The sequence below is a fragment of the Pelmatolapia mariae genome, linkage group LG23 (assembly GCF_036321145.2).
Source record: "Pelmatolapia mariae isolate MD_Pm_ZW linkage group LG23, Pm_UMD_F_2, whole genome shotgun sequence".
Taxonomy (NCBI): domain Eukaryota; kingdom Metazoa; phylum Chordata; class Actinopteri; order Cichliformes; family Cichlidae; genus Pelmatolapia; species Pelmatolapia mariae.
The window spans coordinates 7,459,090-7,473,878 of NC_086246.1; the positions used below are offsets into that span (position 1 = coordinate 7,459,090).

At 42.2% G+C, this 14,789-nt stretch overlaps 1 protein-coding gene across 5 annotated transcripts in view; it reads right to left on the reverse strand.

Annotated features, from left to right (window-relative positions):
- dmd (dystrophin) overlaps positions 1 to 14,789 on the reverse strand; it is a 251,416-nt gene that overhangs the window by 139,722 nt on the left and 96,905 nt on the right. For all 5 annotated transcript variants that reach the window (XM_063467782.1, XM_063467775.2, XM_063467774.2 and 2 more), the window contains 5 exons: positions 14,679 to 14,779; positions 12,677 to 12,788; positions 12,405 to 12,518; positions 11,950 to 12,105; positions 11,690 to 11,860 (listed from right to left, as the gene is read on the reverse strand). In XM_063467782.1, the coding sequence (XP_063323852.1) occupies positions 11,690 to 11,860; positions 11,950 to 12,105; positions 12,405 to 12,518; positions 12,677 to 12,788; positions 14,679 to 14,779 (654 nt within the window). The remainder of the gene's footprint in view (positions 1 to 11,689; positions 11,861 to 11,949; positions 12,106 to 12,404; positions 12,519 to 12,676; positions 12,789 to 14,678; positions 14,780 to 14,789) is intronic.

Here is a 14,789-nt window from a genome sequence, read left to right on the forward strand (position 1 = left end):
AAATACACAAACAAGCTGGAAGTAAAAGGCTTTGTTGAAGAGGTGAGTTTAAGAAGTTTCTTAGGAGAGTCCAGTTATGGGGTCTTGCAAAGCTCAGATGGGAGAGAGTTCCAGAGGGTGGGGGACTGCCACACTGAAGGTTCTGTCCCCAAAGGTTTGGAGACTGGTACAAGGGACAGAAAGCAGTCCCATGACAGAGGACTGCATGTATGGGTGCAGGGATTTGTAAGCAGGAAGAAGAATTATGTAAATAATGTGTGATTTTACTGGAAGCCAGTGGAGATTTATGAGGGTGGGGGTGTTCCCAGAGCTTAGTCTGTTGGAAGCCTGGTGGGTGAGTTCTAGAGTCTGTGCTACAGAGTCAGCTAATAATGGCTAAATCTGAGACATTAGGTTCATTAGGTGAAAAAAAAAACCCTGCTTTGGTCACAGATTTGATATGAGCCTGGAATTAAAGTGGGAGTACAAAACAATATCCAGATTAGAAATGTCTGGGAATGGTGAGATGAGGCAACCATCTATGTAGATTGCCAGCCTCCCAGAGTAGGGCTTTGGGGACAACAACCAAGAAGTCAGTTTTATTACTGTTGAGTTGAGTTGGTTAGATGACATCCATGTTTTTATTTCATGCAGACAGCTGGCAAGTGATTGTGGGGAGAGCTGGGTGGAGGGTTTGGTACTGAAATAAAGTTGTATGTCATCAACATAGGAATGGAACCAGAAACCATGGTGGCGGATGATCTGGCCAAGTGGGGCATTAAGATGAGGAAGTGAAAGGGTCCAAGCACAGTACCTTGAGGCTCACCTTGGTTAAATGGAGCAGAGGTGGAGCCGGAGCCTCCATTGGTGACAAACTGTGTTTTGTTGAAGAGGTAGGACTGAAACCAGGAAAGTACAGTACCAGTGAGGGCAAGTTTGAGAAGCTATCTGGTTAGAGGTGAGAGAAGGATGGTGTGATAAATGGTGTTGAAGGCTGAAGAAAGGTCCAGGAAGATGAGGATGCTGATGTGGTCAGAGTCAGCGGCAATGAGAAAGTCACTAGTTATTTTGATGGGAGGTAAGGTATTTAGTTTTCTCCAAATGTTTTGATTTGCCAAAAATCTGCAATTTGGTATCCCCTGTCCAAAGAAAAAATGTTTCAGAGGTCTTGTGATGAACATACCTTCTGAGGCCTGTAAGTCTGAAATATGGATCTTTTCTTGCAGTGTCTCTGACCTTAGGGTGAATGTGCTAGGACATGCACTAGTAAGACTGGCAACCTTCCTGAATGTTTTCCTCTTGTGAATGTTTTTCTCACTGTAGAATTATTGACTTCAAATTAGATGGAAATAACCTTATAACCCTTCCCACACTGATGGGCAGCAATACTCTATTGCACTAGTACACAGCTGAATGACAAGGTGTCAAACGCCATGTTTTGTTGTTCATCTGAGTTTGCATTTACTTGATTTTATGGTCTGCTAAGAACTTTAGAATTGACATAATTGTATGTTCTTTTTACTATGACAGTATATGGAAAAAGTCTCAGCCTCAACTTAATTGATTTGGTTTGGTTGAATTTCTAAGCTTTATCATTTAAAAAAAAAAAGTCTTAAAAGTTATTGAATACCAAAAAGAAAACAACGACAGATGGTTGAAGGATATGAAGCAAGACAAATGAGGAACAAAGAGAGAAGGCTTAAAGAATAGAGAGATGGGTACACAAATAAGGGAATCAATATACAGTGGTGTGAAAAGTGTTTGCCCCTTCCTGATTTCCTATATTTTTGTATGTTTGTCACACTGAAATGTTTCAGATCATCAAACAAATTTAAATATTAGACAAAGATAAAACAAGTAAACGAAAAATGGAGTTTCTAAATGAATGTGTTAATGGTAGAAGGAAAAAAATGCAAACTTACTTGGTCCTGTGTGAAAACGTGATTGCCCTTCCCTGTTATAACATAACTTAACTGTGGTGTATCACATTTTTGGAAAGCTGAGTTCAATTTCTCTAGCAAGACCCAGGCATGAATACTGCACACCTGTTCTCAATCAAGAAATCACTTAAATAGAACCTACCTGACAAAGTGGAGTAGACCAAAAGATCCTCAAAAGCCAGACATCATGCCGCGATCAAAGGAAAATCAGGAACAAATGAGAAACAAGGTAATTGAGATCTCTCAGTCCGGAAAAGGTTATAAAGTCACTTCTAAAGCTGTGGGACTCCAGCAAACCTCAGGGAGCGCCATTATTCACAAATGGCAAAAACATGGAACAGCGGAGAATCAAGAGTGGCTGGCTGACCAAAATTCCCCCAAAAGCGCAGTGATGACTTATCCAATAGGTCACAAAAGACCCCAGAACAACATCCAAAGAACTGCAGGCCTCACTTGCCTCAGTTAAGGTCAGTGTTCATGACTCCACCATAAGAAAGAGGCAGGGCAAAAATGGCGACATGTCAAAAACCACTACTGAGCAAAAGGAACATAAACACTCATCTCAGTCTTGCCGGAAAACATTGTGATGATCCCCAAGACTTTTGGGAAAATACTCTGTGGACTGACGAGGCAAAAGTTGAACTTTTTGGAAGGTGTATGTCCAATTACATCTGGAGTAAAAGTAGCACAGCATTTCAAAAAACTAACACCATACCAACAGTAAAATATGGTGGTGGTAGTGTGATGGTCTGGGGCTGGTTTGCTGCCTCAGGACCTGGAAGACTGGCTGTGGTAAATGGAAGCATGAAATCTGCTGTCTACCAAAACATCCTAAAGGAGAATGTATGGCCATCTGTTCGTGACCTCAAGCTAAAGCACACTTGGGTTCTGCAGCAGGACAATGATCCAAAACACAGCAGCGAGTCCACCTCCGAATGGCTTAAGAAAAACAAAATGAAGACTTTGGAGTGGCTTAGTCAAAGTCCTAACCTGAATCCGACTGACATGCTGTGGCGACCTTAAAAAGATGGTTCAAGCTCGAAAACCCTCCACTTTGGCTGAACAATTCTACAAAGATGAGCGGACCAAAATTCCTCCACATTTGCCAGTTATCGCAAATGCTTGATGCTTGATAGTTGTTGCTGCTATGGGTGGCCCAACCAGCAGGTTTGGATATTTTCCCCCTTAATAATTAACACCTTCATTTAGAAACTGCATTTTTGTTTACTTGTGTTATCTTTGTCTAATATTTAAAGTTGTTTGATCTGAAACTTTTAAGTGTGACAAACATACAAAAAAGGAAATCATAAAGGGGGCAAGCATTTTTTCAGACCACTGTGTATCCTTTTGACAAAGTCACAAAGTGTAAAGAGATGATGTGAACGAGTAAGCCAACATACTGATGAGGGAAGGAGTGTAGCTAGCGAGTTTCCATTCACCTTGTAGCAGAAAGCCAGAGCAGAGAAGAGTACGAAAAGCTTGAATCTCAACTTTTTCAGGGGGTGTAGAGAATGGCAGATGGATTGCTAAGGCTTTTGGTTATAGGGAAAGGAAATAGTGTCACATATTTACATCACAAATACATCACATGAACGTTATAAAAAGCTAGCAAAAAATGTTTCAGTGAAGAATCACTGCAACTTTAATAGAAAACTGAGGCATGGGGAGTTGAGACAGGATTGAAAAAGAGACACAAAGCTGTGACTGAGGGTATGTGAGTAAGATAAAGTGAAAGAAACATGTTTCTGCTAAGGTCAGTATCAAAATTGGTATCTGAAATTCAGTATCAGTATCTGAAATTAGCCAGTACTAGGCTAGAGTGACAGGAAAAAGTCACAAAGTAACATGATATTTAGAATCTCCATATATAATTACCTATATGCCTATATGCAGTCAATACAAACAAGGACAGTAAGAAACAGTTTTAAATAGCTCTATATAGCATTATTATCACTTGTTTTCATCTGACCTTGAAGAAAAGGTCAGAGGTCAAATGTGAGAGTATATTTATAATCTTTATATGCTTCTTACTATCCATCCATCCATCCATCCATCCATTTTCTTCCGCTTATCCGGGGCTGGGTCGTGGGGGCAGCAGCCCAAGCAGAGAAGCCCAGACCTCCCTCTCCCCAGCCACCTCCTCCAGCTTATCCGGGGGAACACCAAGGCGTTCCCAGGCCAGCCAAGAGATATAATCTCTCCAGCGTGTCCTGGGTCTGCCCATAAATATTATGAACAGAATCAGTGACAAAGGGCAGCCCTGGCGGAGCCCATCACCCACCAAGAACAAGTCCGACTTATTGCCGGCTATGCGGACCAAGCTCTTGCAACAGTCGTATAAGGACTGAATGGCCCGTAGCCAGACACCCCATACTCCCGGAGCACCCCCCACAGGACACTCCGAGGGACACGGTCGAGTTCCTTCTCCAAGTCCACAAAGTACATGTAGACTGGCTGGGCAAACTCCCATGCACCCTCGAGTATCCTCGAGAGGATAAAGATCTGGTCCAGTGTTCCACAACCAGGATGAAAACCGCATTGTTCCTCCTGTATCTGAGGTTCTTACTATATGTTGAGAATGCACACCAAACTTGTATGAATCCGTTTCTAAGATATACGGCAATAAATTGACCATAGAAACCAAACTTTATTGAACTGTTAATGATTTTCCATTCTAAGCTTCTACAAAGTTTTACCAGAATTCAAATCTTTTCGAATTATTGATTTTAAAAGTAGAATAATGACATGCTGCCAAAAACAACCTTGGTGGGGGTAATTATTCTTAAAAGCAATGTTCTGTTATTGGACTTCTGTGCAAACCACAGTTTGTCCATAATGAATTCCATGTTTGAACATGAGGATGTCCATGAGTGCATGTGGCATCAGGACAGCCTAGACAGCAGGTTGCTGATGGATTTTGCAATTTTATGACCAGATCTGCGGCCGCATGTTCTGGACACTTAGGTGAAGAGAGGGGATAAGCTGTCAACTGATCACCACCACTTTCATTGCTGAGGCTGCTGAACTGAGCTACAGTTGCCAGGTGGTTGGTGCCTTATGGTTGTGGTGATAACCCCCAAACTAGCCACTGAGTAGGGATGGGAATCGAGAACCAGTTCTGGTAGAGAACCGGCTCCCAACAAGTCCACAGGCTACTCACGTTTCTTCATATCTGGGTTAGTAAGGAATACACCGGGACGATTTCGAGGTAGTCAGTACTGGATGAGTCCCTTTGCCAACTTCAACTCCAGGGCCCTGCATTATCTTCTGGCTAAGACTCATACGATCAGGTAGTAGGAGTTTTTTGTTTGTTTGTTTGTTTTTAAATCAGAGCTCCGAAATCAACTTCCTGTGTAAGGTTTTTTTGTGGGCGTTGCTGGAGATTGACACAGGTCATGGTAGTCAAATAAGTTTGGAAGAAAGACACTGGACTTCATTAAATGTTTTGAAGACGTTTCACCTCTCATCCAACAGACTTCTTCAGTTCTAAAACCAAACGGTGGAGAGTCCCAGGTAATTCAAACTAGATGACAATGTTTATATTTTGGACCAAGAAGGCAGATTGTTTGAGAGGGAAGTAAGTAAGGCCATCTATGTCCACTGTGAATGACAATCATTGAATGTCATTCACAGACAATGCAGTCTTGAAATTCCTTCCCAGGTGCTACAACCCCCACTCACATCTTGCCTCACCTGATACCTCTGGTGTAATGACCCACTCCTTTTTTACACCTTGGCTCATGTGATGACACACATGATTCACAGTGTTTCAACAACCTAAGGGAAAACCCTCACTAGGGTTTAAATACCTGGGCCTCTCCACCTTTTGGTTCTAGATTTGGAGCCTCTTAGATGAGAGGTGAAACATCTTCAAAGCTGCCTAGACCTCATAATTAGTTGTGCCACACTTTGCAGCAAGAACTGCAATCAAGGTTTTTGCAATAACTGGTAATGAGTCTTTCACATGGATGACTTTTTTTCAATTTTTCTTTGCAGAATTCTCTGTCCTGCTGCATAATCCAAGTGCACTTGAGTTTCAGGAAACAAACTGATGGCCTGTAAAGACCAAATTCATGGTTCCAACAGTCATAGCAATTTGTTGAGGTCCTGAGCAGCCCTCGATCATCACATTGTTTTTTTTGCCGTCTGCATTGCAGCTGTGGTAAAGTGGAAACACTGATCCATAATGACGTCCAACATTCACACAATCGGGGAAAAGCAGCACCTGCTTAGTAGTGTAAGCTTTGGAGAGCCTCTTACCCTACATATTGTGAGGTGGAGGTCTCTGTTGTCACCATGGGCTAAGGAATTGCCAGCTTTTCCACTTTTCAAGAGAAATTTAAATTATGATTGATGCTGTGAAACAATGGGATGGGTTGCGCCTCCCTGATGCTGCCATTCCGATTGGAGTAATGACATAGAGCAAGGATGTCAAACTAATTTTACATTGAGGCCACATACAGCCCATATTTGTACTGTACTGTACTAAGATGGCGCCAGTGTGCTCGGCAGGCCGTCCTCCTCCTACCTCTTCTTACCCTCATCTCTGTTTTCACACTTTTTATTTAGACATTTGTGTGCTTTTTATTCTCGTCTTGGCTTCATGCCTCTCTGAGAACAATGCTTTAATCACATATGATCGTCTAACTTTGCTAAGTCTCCGGCCACCTCTCTTCCACGAACCGGAGCTACATTGGGACTTAGGAGACGCTATGCTGCTGTGTACCTGCCCGTCTACAAGAACTTTCTGCCTACCTCCACCTTCCCTATTTAAGAGGCGCTCCAGGAAGCGTGGTAAGCGGAGTGGACTTCGGGTTCGCCTTAAAACGTTACTTAAGGCACATGCTGCGGCTAACTCCTCTCCCATCCCAGACTTTCTGCAATTTCCATTCACCTCCCACAGCCGGCCATCCTTCAAACTGCTCAGCCATTGCCGGATTTGCCCTGTTGGACTTCAACTGTATCCAACCTTTACAGTGTTGTGCTCGCCACTTCGGACCTGGATTGGGAGCTCTGGGACTCGCGCTCAACGCAGGCACCTAAGCAAGCTGAGACGCGCCTCTGTCGGGGACGAGGTGACTAAGAGCCGGATGGCATTGTTAAACACAAGATCGCTGGTGAATAAAATCTTCATCCTAAACGATCTCTTTCTCACCCTGCCCCTGGATGTTTTATTCCTGACTGAAACTTGGATTCGCCCCGGTGAGCTTTTCTCCTTCTCTGAACTCCTTCCCCCTGACTGTGTTTTTTTCAGCTCACCGAGACTTTTGGGGAAGGGTGGAGGCATAGCCACGGTTTTTAAAAATAAACTTAATCTTCGGCGACTGCCTTCTCCTACTTCCTCTAGCTTTGTGGCTCAATTATTGGAACTGACTGGCCCCCCTATGACTCTCTGCGCTGTGATTTATTGGCCAAGTCTTTTATTCCCGAATTTGCGGATTTTCTAGCTTCTCTGTTTTTAAATTATGACGTGTTTTTATTTCTGGTGATTTGAATATACATATTTGCAGTAAGGGGGACTTCTTAGCCAAGGATTTCCTTGTTTTAACTGACTCTTTTAACCTTACACAATGGGTGAGTGCACCGACAAATGTAAAAGGCCATATACTGGATCTGGTCTTCTCATATGGCCTAGATATTAGCATTAAGGACACTGACAATGTTGGCATCTCTGATCGTTTTCTGGTTACGTTTAATATAAACACTGCTGATCTCTGTCGCCCTGTACGTGTAATCAACTCTGAGAGTGCGGATAATTTCACTGCTGTCTTTCACTGAAGTTATGAATGCTATGTTATCCACTTGCTCAACGACCTTGCCCTGATAAACTAGACTTTGCCTCCCCAGCTCTCTGTGAGCAATTTTTAAATTATTTTACGAGAAAAATCTCACTTCTAAAAACCTCACTCCCTCATCTTCCTGTGGTGAATCCTCTTCCTGGTGGATCTCCGTCCAACTTCTGCCAGTCTGAGCCAAATTCACTTTCTACTTTTATAAGTATAATTGATCAATTGAGAAGTTCGAACTCGGCTCATGATTTCCTCCCATCCCGGATTTTAAAGGATGGGTTCGATGTTCATTTCTTATCATTGATTAATTTGTCATTACTCACGGGCTGTGTCCCATCTGCATTTAAACATGCAGTGGTGCAACCTGTCCTAAAGAAAACTAGCCTCGACCACACTGACCTTGCGAATTATAGGCCAATCTCTAAACTTCTGTTTTTATCTAAAATATTAGAGAGAACTGTCCTTTTGCAACTACAGGCCTACTTAAATGCAAATAATATTAGTGACAAATTTCAGTCTGGTTTTAAACCTCACCACAGCACTGAAACGGCATTGCTGAGGGTTTTCAATGATCTTCTTTTAATTACCAACTTAGGTTGCCCTACCATTTTAATTTGATTGGATCTGTCCGCTGCTTTTGATATGGTAGACTATAAAATTCTTTTAGAGAGACTGGAACATGTTATAGGCATCAAGGATTCTGCCCTTAATTGGTTTAAATCCTACCTCTCGGGTAGGACTTTCTCTGATGGGCTGCTACTCGTCCGCCGCTGCCCCTCTTTGTTGTGGAGTACCGCAGGGGTCTGTGCTGGGCCCTCTACTGTTTGCCTTGCACATGCTACCCCTGGGTTCTATCTTCGACAAATATCAGATCTCCTACCACTGTTATGCTGACGACATTCAAATCTATTTCCAATTGTCTGATGACCTGCCAGCTTCATTGAATCATTTGTCTGACTGCTTGAAAGAGGTTACAGAGTGGCTGTCAGCCAATTTTCTCATTTTAAATGAGAAGAAAACTGAGATTATGGTGTTTGATAGTCACACTCCACGAGACCAGCTAGCTGCGCGATTTGGTCCCTTTGCTTACTTTCTTACAAATACTGTAAGTAATCTAGGTGTTTGCCTGGATAGTTCATTTAAGCTGGATAAACAGGTATCCTCAGTGGTTAAATCTGGCTTCTTCCAATTGCGCCAAATTTCAAAGGTCAAACACTTAATACCGTACAAAGATCTTAAAAAAACTGGTACATGCCTTTGTGATTCCAGATTAGATTATTGTAACTCGCTTTACTCTGGACTCCAACTTGCTCACCTCCAACGATTACAGCTCGTTCAGAATGCTGCGGCTCGTCTCCTAACTGGAACTAGAAAGTTTGCCTCTATTACTCCCGTGCTCTCTGACTTACATTGGCTGCCTATTAAATTTCATATTGATTTTAAAGTTCAGCTGCTTACTTTCAAATGCCTAAACAACCTTGCCCCTGACTATCTCACCGACCTCCTCAGTCTCTATACTCCCAGCCGTTCTTTACGATTTTCTGGTCAGTTACTTCTGGCACCATCGGAAGATTAGGGGTGATCGCTTTTGTTTGTTTCTCTATTTTACCTTGTATTAATGACTTACTGTTCAGTGTAATCATTTACTGTTATTCCTTATTGTGAAGCACTTTGGTGTACCCCCAGTTTTAAACGTGCTATATAAATAAAATTGTATTGTATTGTATTGTATATTGATCTTAAGTAGGCCGGACTACTGAAAATTCAATGTTTTTAAAGCAGTGGTTCTCAAAGTGTGTGAGAGTTCTGACAGGTGGGGCGCAAGTTACCTGGCAGAAAAGCCATGTGGAACTAATGTTTAACACTGAAACTACTTTTGCGTGGGAACAAAGAAATTTGCGGCAGTTGCTTTAATAATATGTGCATCCTGTGAAAAGCTGCAGCTGTAAGTCGACAGCCACAATAAAGAAGTGTACTGAAAAGTGCAAACATGTGGTCGTGTCTGTCGTGAATCGTTTACAGTGGTGCTGAAACCCAGGATTGGGGCATGAGAGACCGAACCACATGTTCGCACTTTTCAGTACACGTCTTTTCAGTACACGTCTGCAATCAAAAACAGGCTCACTGCAGCCACTAAGAGTGAATAGTATCAAACCCTCACTAAATCATATAGTTTTCATCTCTGTTCACAAGTTTCTGGATTTCTTTTTTTATAAGACTAAGACTGAACTTTATTTTTCCATGTCTGGCAATGTTCAAATTCTGTTTAAATTGTTCCTTTTTTGAAGAAGTGGTGCAGACTAATGAAGCAGTTTAGTGACAAAAATTACAAATAGTTGTTTGAAATGAAAGTTGTTTGTTTAAAACAAAAATTACTTATGGACTCATTGTGAATAAGTTTATTATCTAAAGAAGTCTCGGTTTTTCTACATGTTAAATAGGTAAAATTTCGGTGAGTAATGAAGATACATACATCACCGACCATAAAACCAAACACCAATAACATCTATACCTTCTTCAAGGACTCCAACACCTCCCCCTTTACTATATCTGGCCCTATACTAGATGAACTACCCCCATGCTTCTGCTGCATGACCTCAGCAGCAGCGAGGTATGTCCTAAGTAGCACTGACCCCCATAAAGCTGCAGGCCCCGACAATATTCCAGGACGTAAGAGACAGCAACGGTTGGAGTTGCTGACATACATCGTGAACACCTCTCACAGGCAACACACAGAAACTCACACATACAGGCTGTGCAAAGATGCCAGAGACAATCCAGCATGTAACTGCAGGGTGCAAGACGCTGTAACCAAGTGGATCACATAGCATACAGAAATATGTATGCTGAATATGGCTACGAAGTCTCGAAGCCAAAATAGGATACGTCCCCCAGGGTGGTTGAGAATGACCAAACTAACATCCTGTGGCTAACCAACTGGATATAGTAGTGGTGGACAAGCAGATGAAGACGGCTGTAGGGATATATGTAGCTATACCGGCGATAGCAACATGAGGAAGGAAGAACACGAAACACCAAGGGCTGAGAGAGCAGCCAGAAAACTTTCAACAAGAGTTGATGGTCTTATAGATGCAAGGGTGGGCTGAAGCCATATTAAACCCTATGGACTAAGAAGACAATGTCACTCATGGTCATATGCATGTGAAGGGAGACAAGCAAATACAAATACTTTTGGCAATACAGTACCACGATGAAATCTATTGAGTTACTCAGAGTTGCCTTGTTCTTTCACAACTGTTTGTAAAGGCAGTCTGCATGCCTAGGTGCTTTATTTTATCCATGTGAGGCCATGGGAGTGATCAAAACACCTTGAATTCCATGATTTCACTGGGTGAGTGAAAACTTTTAGCACAATAGTGTATTAGTGGTGGACTAGCAAAGGAAGAAGGCTATAGTGATAGCAACATCAGGAAGGAGGACCATGAGAACTTAAATACCAAGGATTGACAGAGGAGCTAGTGAAGATGTGGAGGGTAAAGGCAAAGTGGTCCCCGTGGCAATTAGAGCACTTGGGGCCCTGCAAAATGGGTGAGTAGCCCTAGCAGGCCCCAGGAACATCATCTGAGATCTCTGTCCAGAAAAACACAGTACCAGGAACAGCATAGATACCTCTATAGAGGACCCAAAACTTGACAGATAGAAGACTGCCCACAGTGGGGTATTTTCTAATGTATTTTATTTTTTATATGTTTCTTTTTCTCATTTACACTAAACTGTAAATATGCTTATTGTTATACTGTAAATACATTCTTTTTTCTATTATATATTGGTGACTTTAATTGGGAAATTTAGTTTCAATCATCATAATGATGATTTAGGCTTATGAAACCTTCCACCCTCTTGCCCACCCTTTTTACCCAATCCGTTATTCATCCGGCCTCTTCAGACTGTGTCACACAATATTTAGCATTTGTTTACCTTTGCAAGCAGATCAGGTTTTTGCTTCACACTAACATATACCTTTAGCTCCTCAACAGCTTTGCATAGGTCTTCAGGCGTCTTATATGTAAAGTCTCTCTCTAGGTAGTCTTCCTCGGCCTGGTTGATCCACTCCTGCATCTCCTGCATCTCCTTCCTCAGAGCCATGGTCTTGTCAAGGCCACCTTTTAGAGCTGACTTCTTTGCATAGGCCTAGACAGATAACACATAGCAGCAAAGGTGCTTGGTGCTGAACACATGTCTCCAAGCATGAAAACAGACTGTGGATAAAGGTTACACACCTGTTTGCAAATGTTTTCCCACTGGGCATTGAGTAAGTCCAGTTCTTTCTTGATATGCACAGCAAATGGAGGCTCGGCCTCTTTCTTTAGGTACAGGCCCACCTCGTTGATGCCATTGACACTGGGTTGGATGGTGTGAATGTCATTCACCAAAGCCTGGCCAATCGAGATATAGGTTATACAGGCAGACTATCCGAAAATTTAGGAATCACAGTTGATATATAGTCTTTGGTTGGCTGTATCCCATATTTGTCTTTCCTTGAGCGATGTGTTCTAAACTCAGATACTGTGAAAACTTCATTATTTATTTTATCAGTTCTCAGGGGAACTTTAAATATATATATAAGGAAATAAGCTTCTATATACTCTGGAATTTTGTTTTTGGTAACAACTGTAATTTGTTGCTTCTGAAAGAGATCTAAAATTATGACAGGATGCAATTTTTTAATCCTTACTGTGCACTGCTCTAACTGTTTCTCGAGTGCCTCAGAGTCTCCAAGTGCTGGCCATTCCTCATTTAGGAAGACATCGACATCTTCCATCCACTTCTTTAAAGTCTTTACGTCATTCTGACAGAGAGAGAGAGGCAGACAGAAAGTAGAAACAGTAGAAAGAAATCTACACCATCTGATGAAGTCCAACTGTTCTGTTTCTTTATAGTAAGAACATTACTTCAAGAATTATTTTAGCTTTAATGCAAACATTTAAAAAGCTCTCTCCCGTTTACCTCAAACTGCATCAGTTTGGCCATGAGTTCCTGTATTCTTTGGGCGCTGTCTGTCAAAGTGGAGCCCAGTCGTCTCCAACGCCCCATGATGACATCCATCTCATTGCGATACCTACACGCACACAGGAAATAATGGAGGTTTAGTACTTGTTTTCTATGCGTACATCTTGAATCATTCTCAGTCAACTTTCTTGTTGATTAAGAGCGCTGGTACTCCTCCTTTTTTCTTTTTTGCCTGTCCTGTCTGGCAGTGAAGCAATCAGAATTGTTATCTGAAGGCCAAAAAAATGTACAACGGAATGGGACAAGTGGACCATCATGGCCTTTGCTATAATGGTCCATGTGATAGTCATATTTTATTAGATGTTCATTAGGATTTTTTATTTTGAGTTACTACAGTGACAACAGGCATGGCCGGGGGATGGAAAAGAAAGAGAAAAAAGAAAGAAAAGCTGGAGAGAAAGTTAACAGAGGGAGAGAAAAGTGGAGAAGAAGATCGGCTTCAATACCTGCTGAAAAAAACAAAAGCAAAGAGACAGCAGGGAGCAGAAAAACCACAGCAACAACCAACATATGCATAAATAACAGTAAATAATAAATAATAAATGTTACTGAACAGCACGCAGCACAAATAATATGAGAGTGTATATACACCTGTGTGTATGAGCGGGCCTGTGTTCATAAGGTTTCTCCACGTAATAGTGGGTGTGGGGCGCCACAGGTTCTGCCAGCAGACCAGAGCAGACCAAGCTCCAAGGGGGGGGGGGGCAACAGGGCCTCCAGAGGGCCTCCTTCACAGAAGTGAAGAATAAAAGTGTGTGTGTGTGTGTGTGGAGCTACCTGTGGACCCAGCCTCTTATCATTCAGCCAGCCATCTCTGCTCTGCCATAACTACTTGCTTCCATTGTTCATTCACCTGATCCCAGTAATTAACTTGTTAATCATGGTTCTCTGTGTCCAGCAGGTCTCCTGGTCAAAGGTTTTGCGACAGAACAATCTGGTCAAAATGGACTCAGCAGACATGGATTCGATTTAGTAGTCCATCTCCACACAGGAAGCTTAGTTGGGAGACCACAAGCAAGTTGTCTGCTGTCTGGGTTTAAAGCAAGATGTCATTGTCCAGTTGCTGTTGCTGGAGTTGCTGAAGTTGGAGGTAGGCTACAAATTCTAATCTCTGCCAGTTCCAACTCGCCAAATCTGGCCTCGCCAGAAACTTTCTCTGGTAAGTTGGATGAAGCTAACCCATTCCTACTCCCTCTCTTGTTTTAATACAACTCTATCATAGTTGTCAATTTGCTGAAAAAAACCTAGTGTTATACACTCTTTTGGATGATAATTATGGATATTATCTTGCTCATTGTACAGCTTAGGTTGTATTTCTTGTTTCTATTTTGTTCAGAAGTGGGGTGACTGTTCTTCTTCTGCTAATGGGAAGGTTGGTGGTTCAATTCCTGGCTGCATCAGTCTGCATGGCAAGTGTCCTTGGGTGAGATACTAACCCCAAGTTGCTCTCTGATGCATCCGTTGGAGTGTGAATGTGTGTGAATGTTAGATATAAAGTACTTAAGCATAGAAAAATAAGTGCTGGTGTGAATGGGTGAATGTGGCATGTTGTATAAAGCGCTGTGAGTCCTTAGGTAGAGTAGAAGAGCAGTATAAAAGAACCAGTCCATTAACCATTACTGCTCTGATCTCTGTGGCAGAGGCATACTTTGACCACTCCCCTCTCTCAGTTCTCCACCTCTTAAAACTAGCATCTAAACACAAACACAAACTATTAATAAACGGGAAATGTTTTAGTTAACAGCAGTTATTTTTTTCAGAAGCAATGAAGCAAATTAGCATAAAGTGCTAAATCTCCAAGAAAAACTAAGGAGTCTAGAGGGCCTGAGCCTCTGCAAAGATGGCTGAAAAGGGACAATCTACTTCCCGCTACATGGGCACTGGGATCTGCAGAAGTGACACACCTTAGTTATTTGCATTACACATATTCATCTCTTACTTCTGACTGACATCTGGTGGTGCTTTCTGGAAGACCAGCTCCACAGCTGAAGTCAGGTAGTTCACATCCCCCTGGTGTTCAGCCAGAGCCACCTGGAGAGCCTGAGGAGTA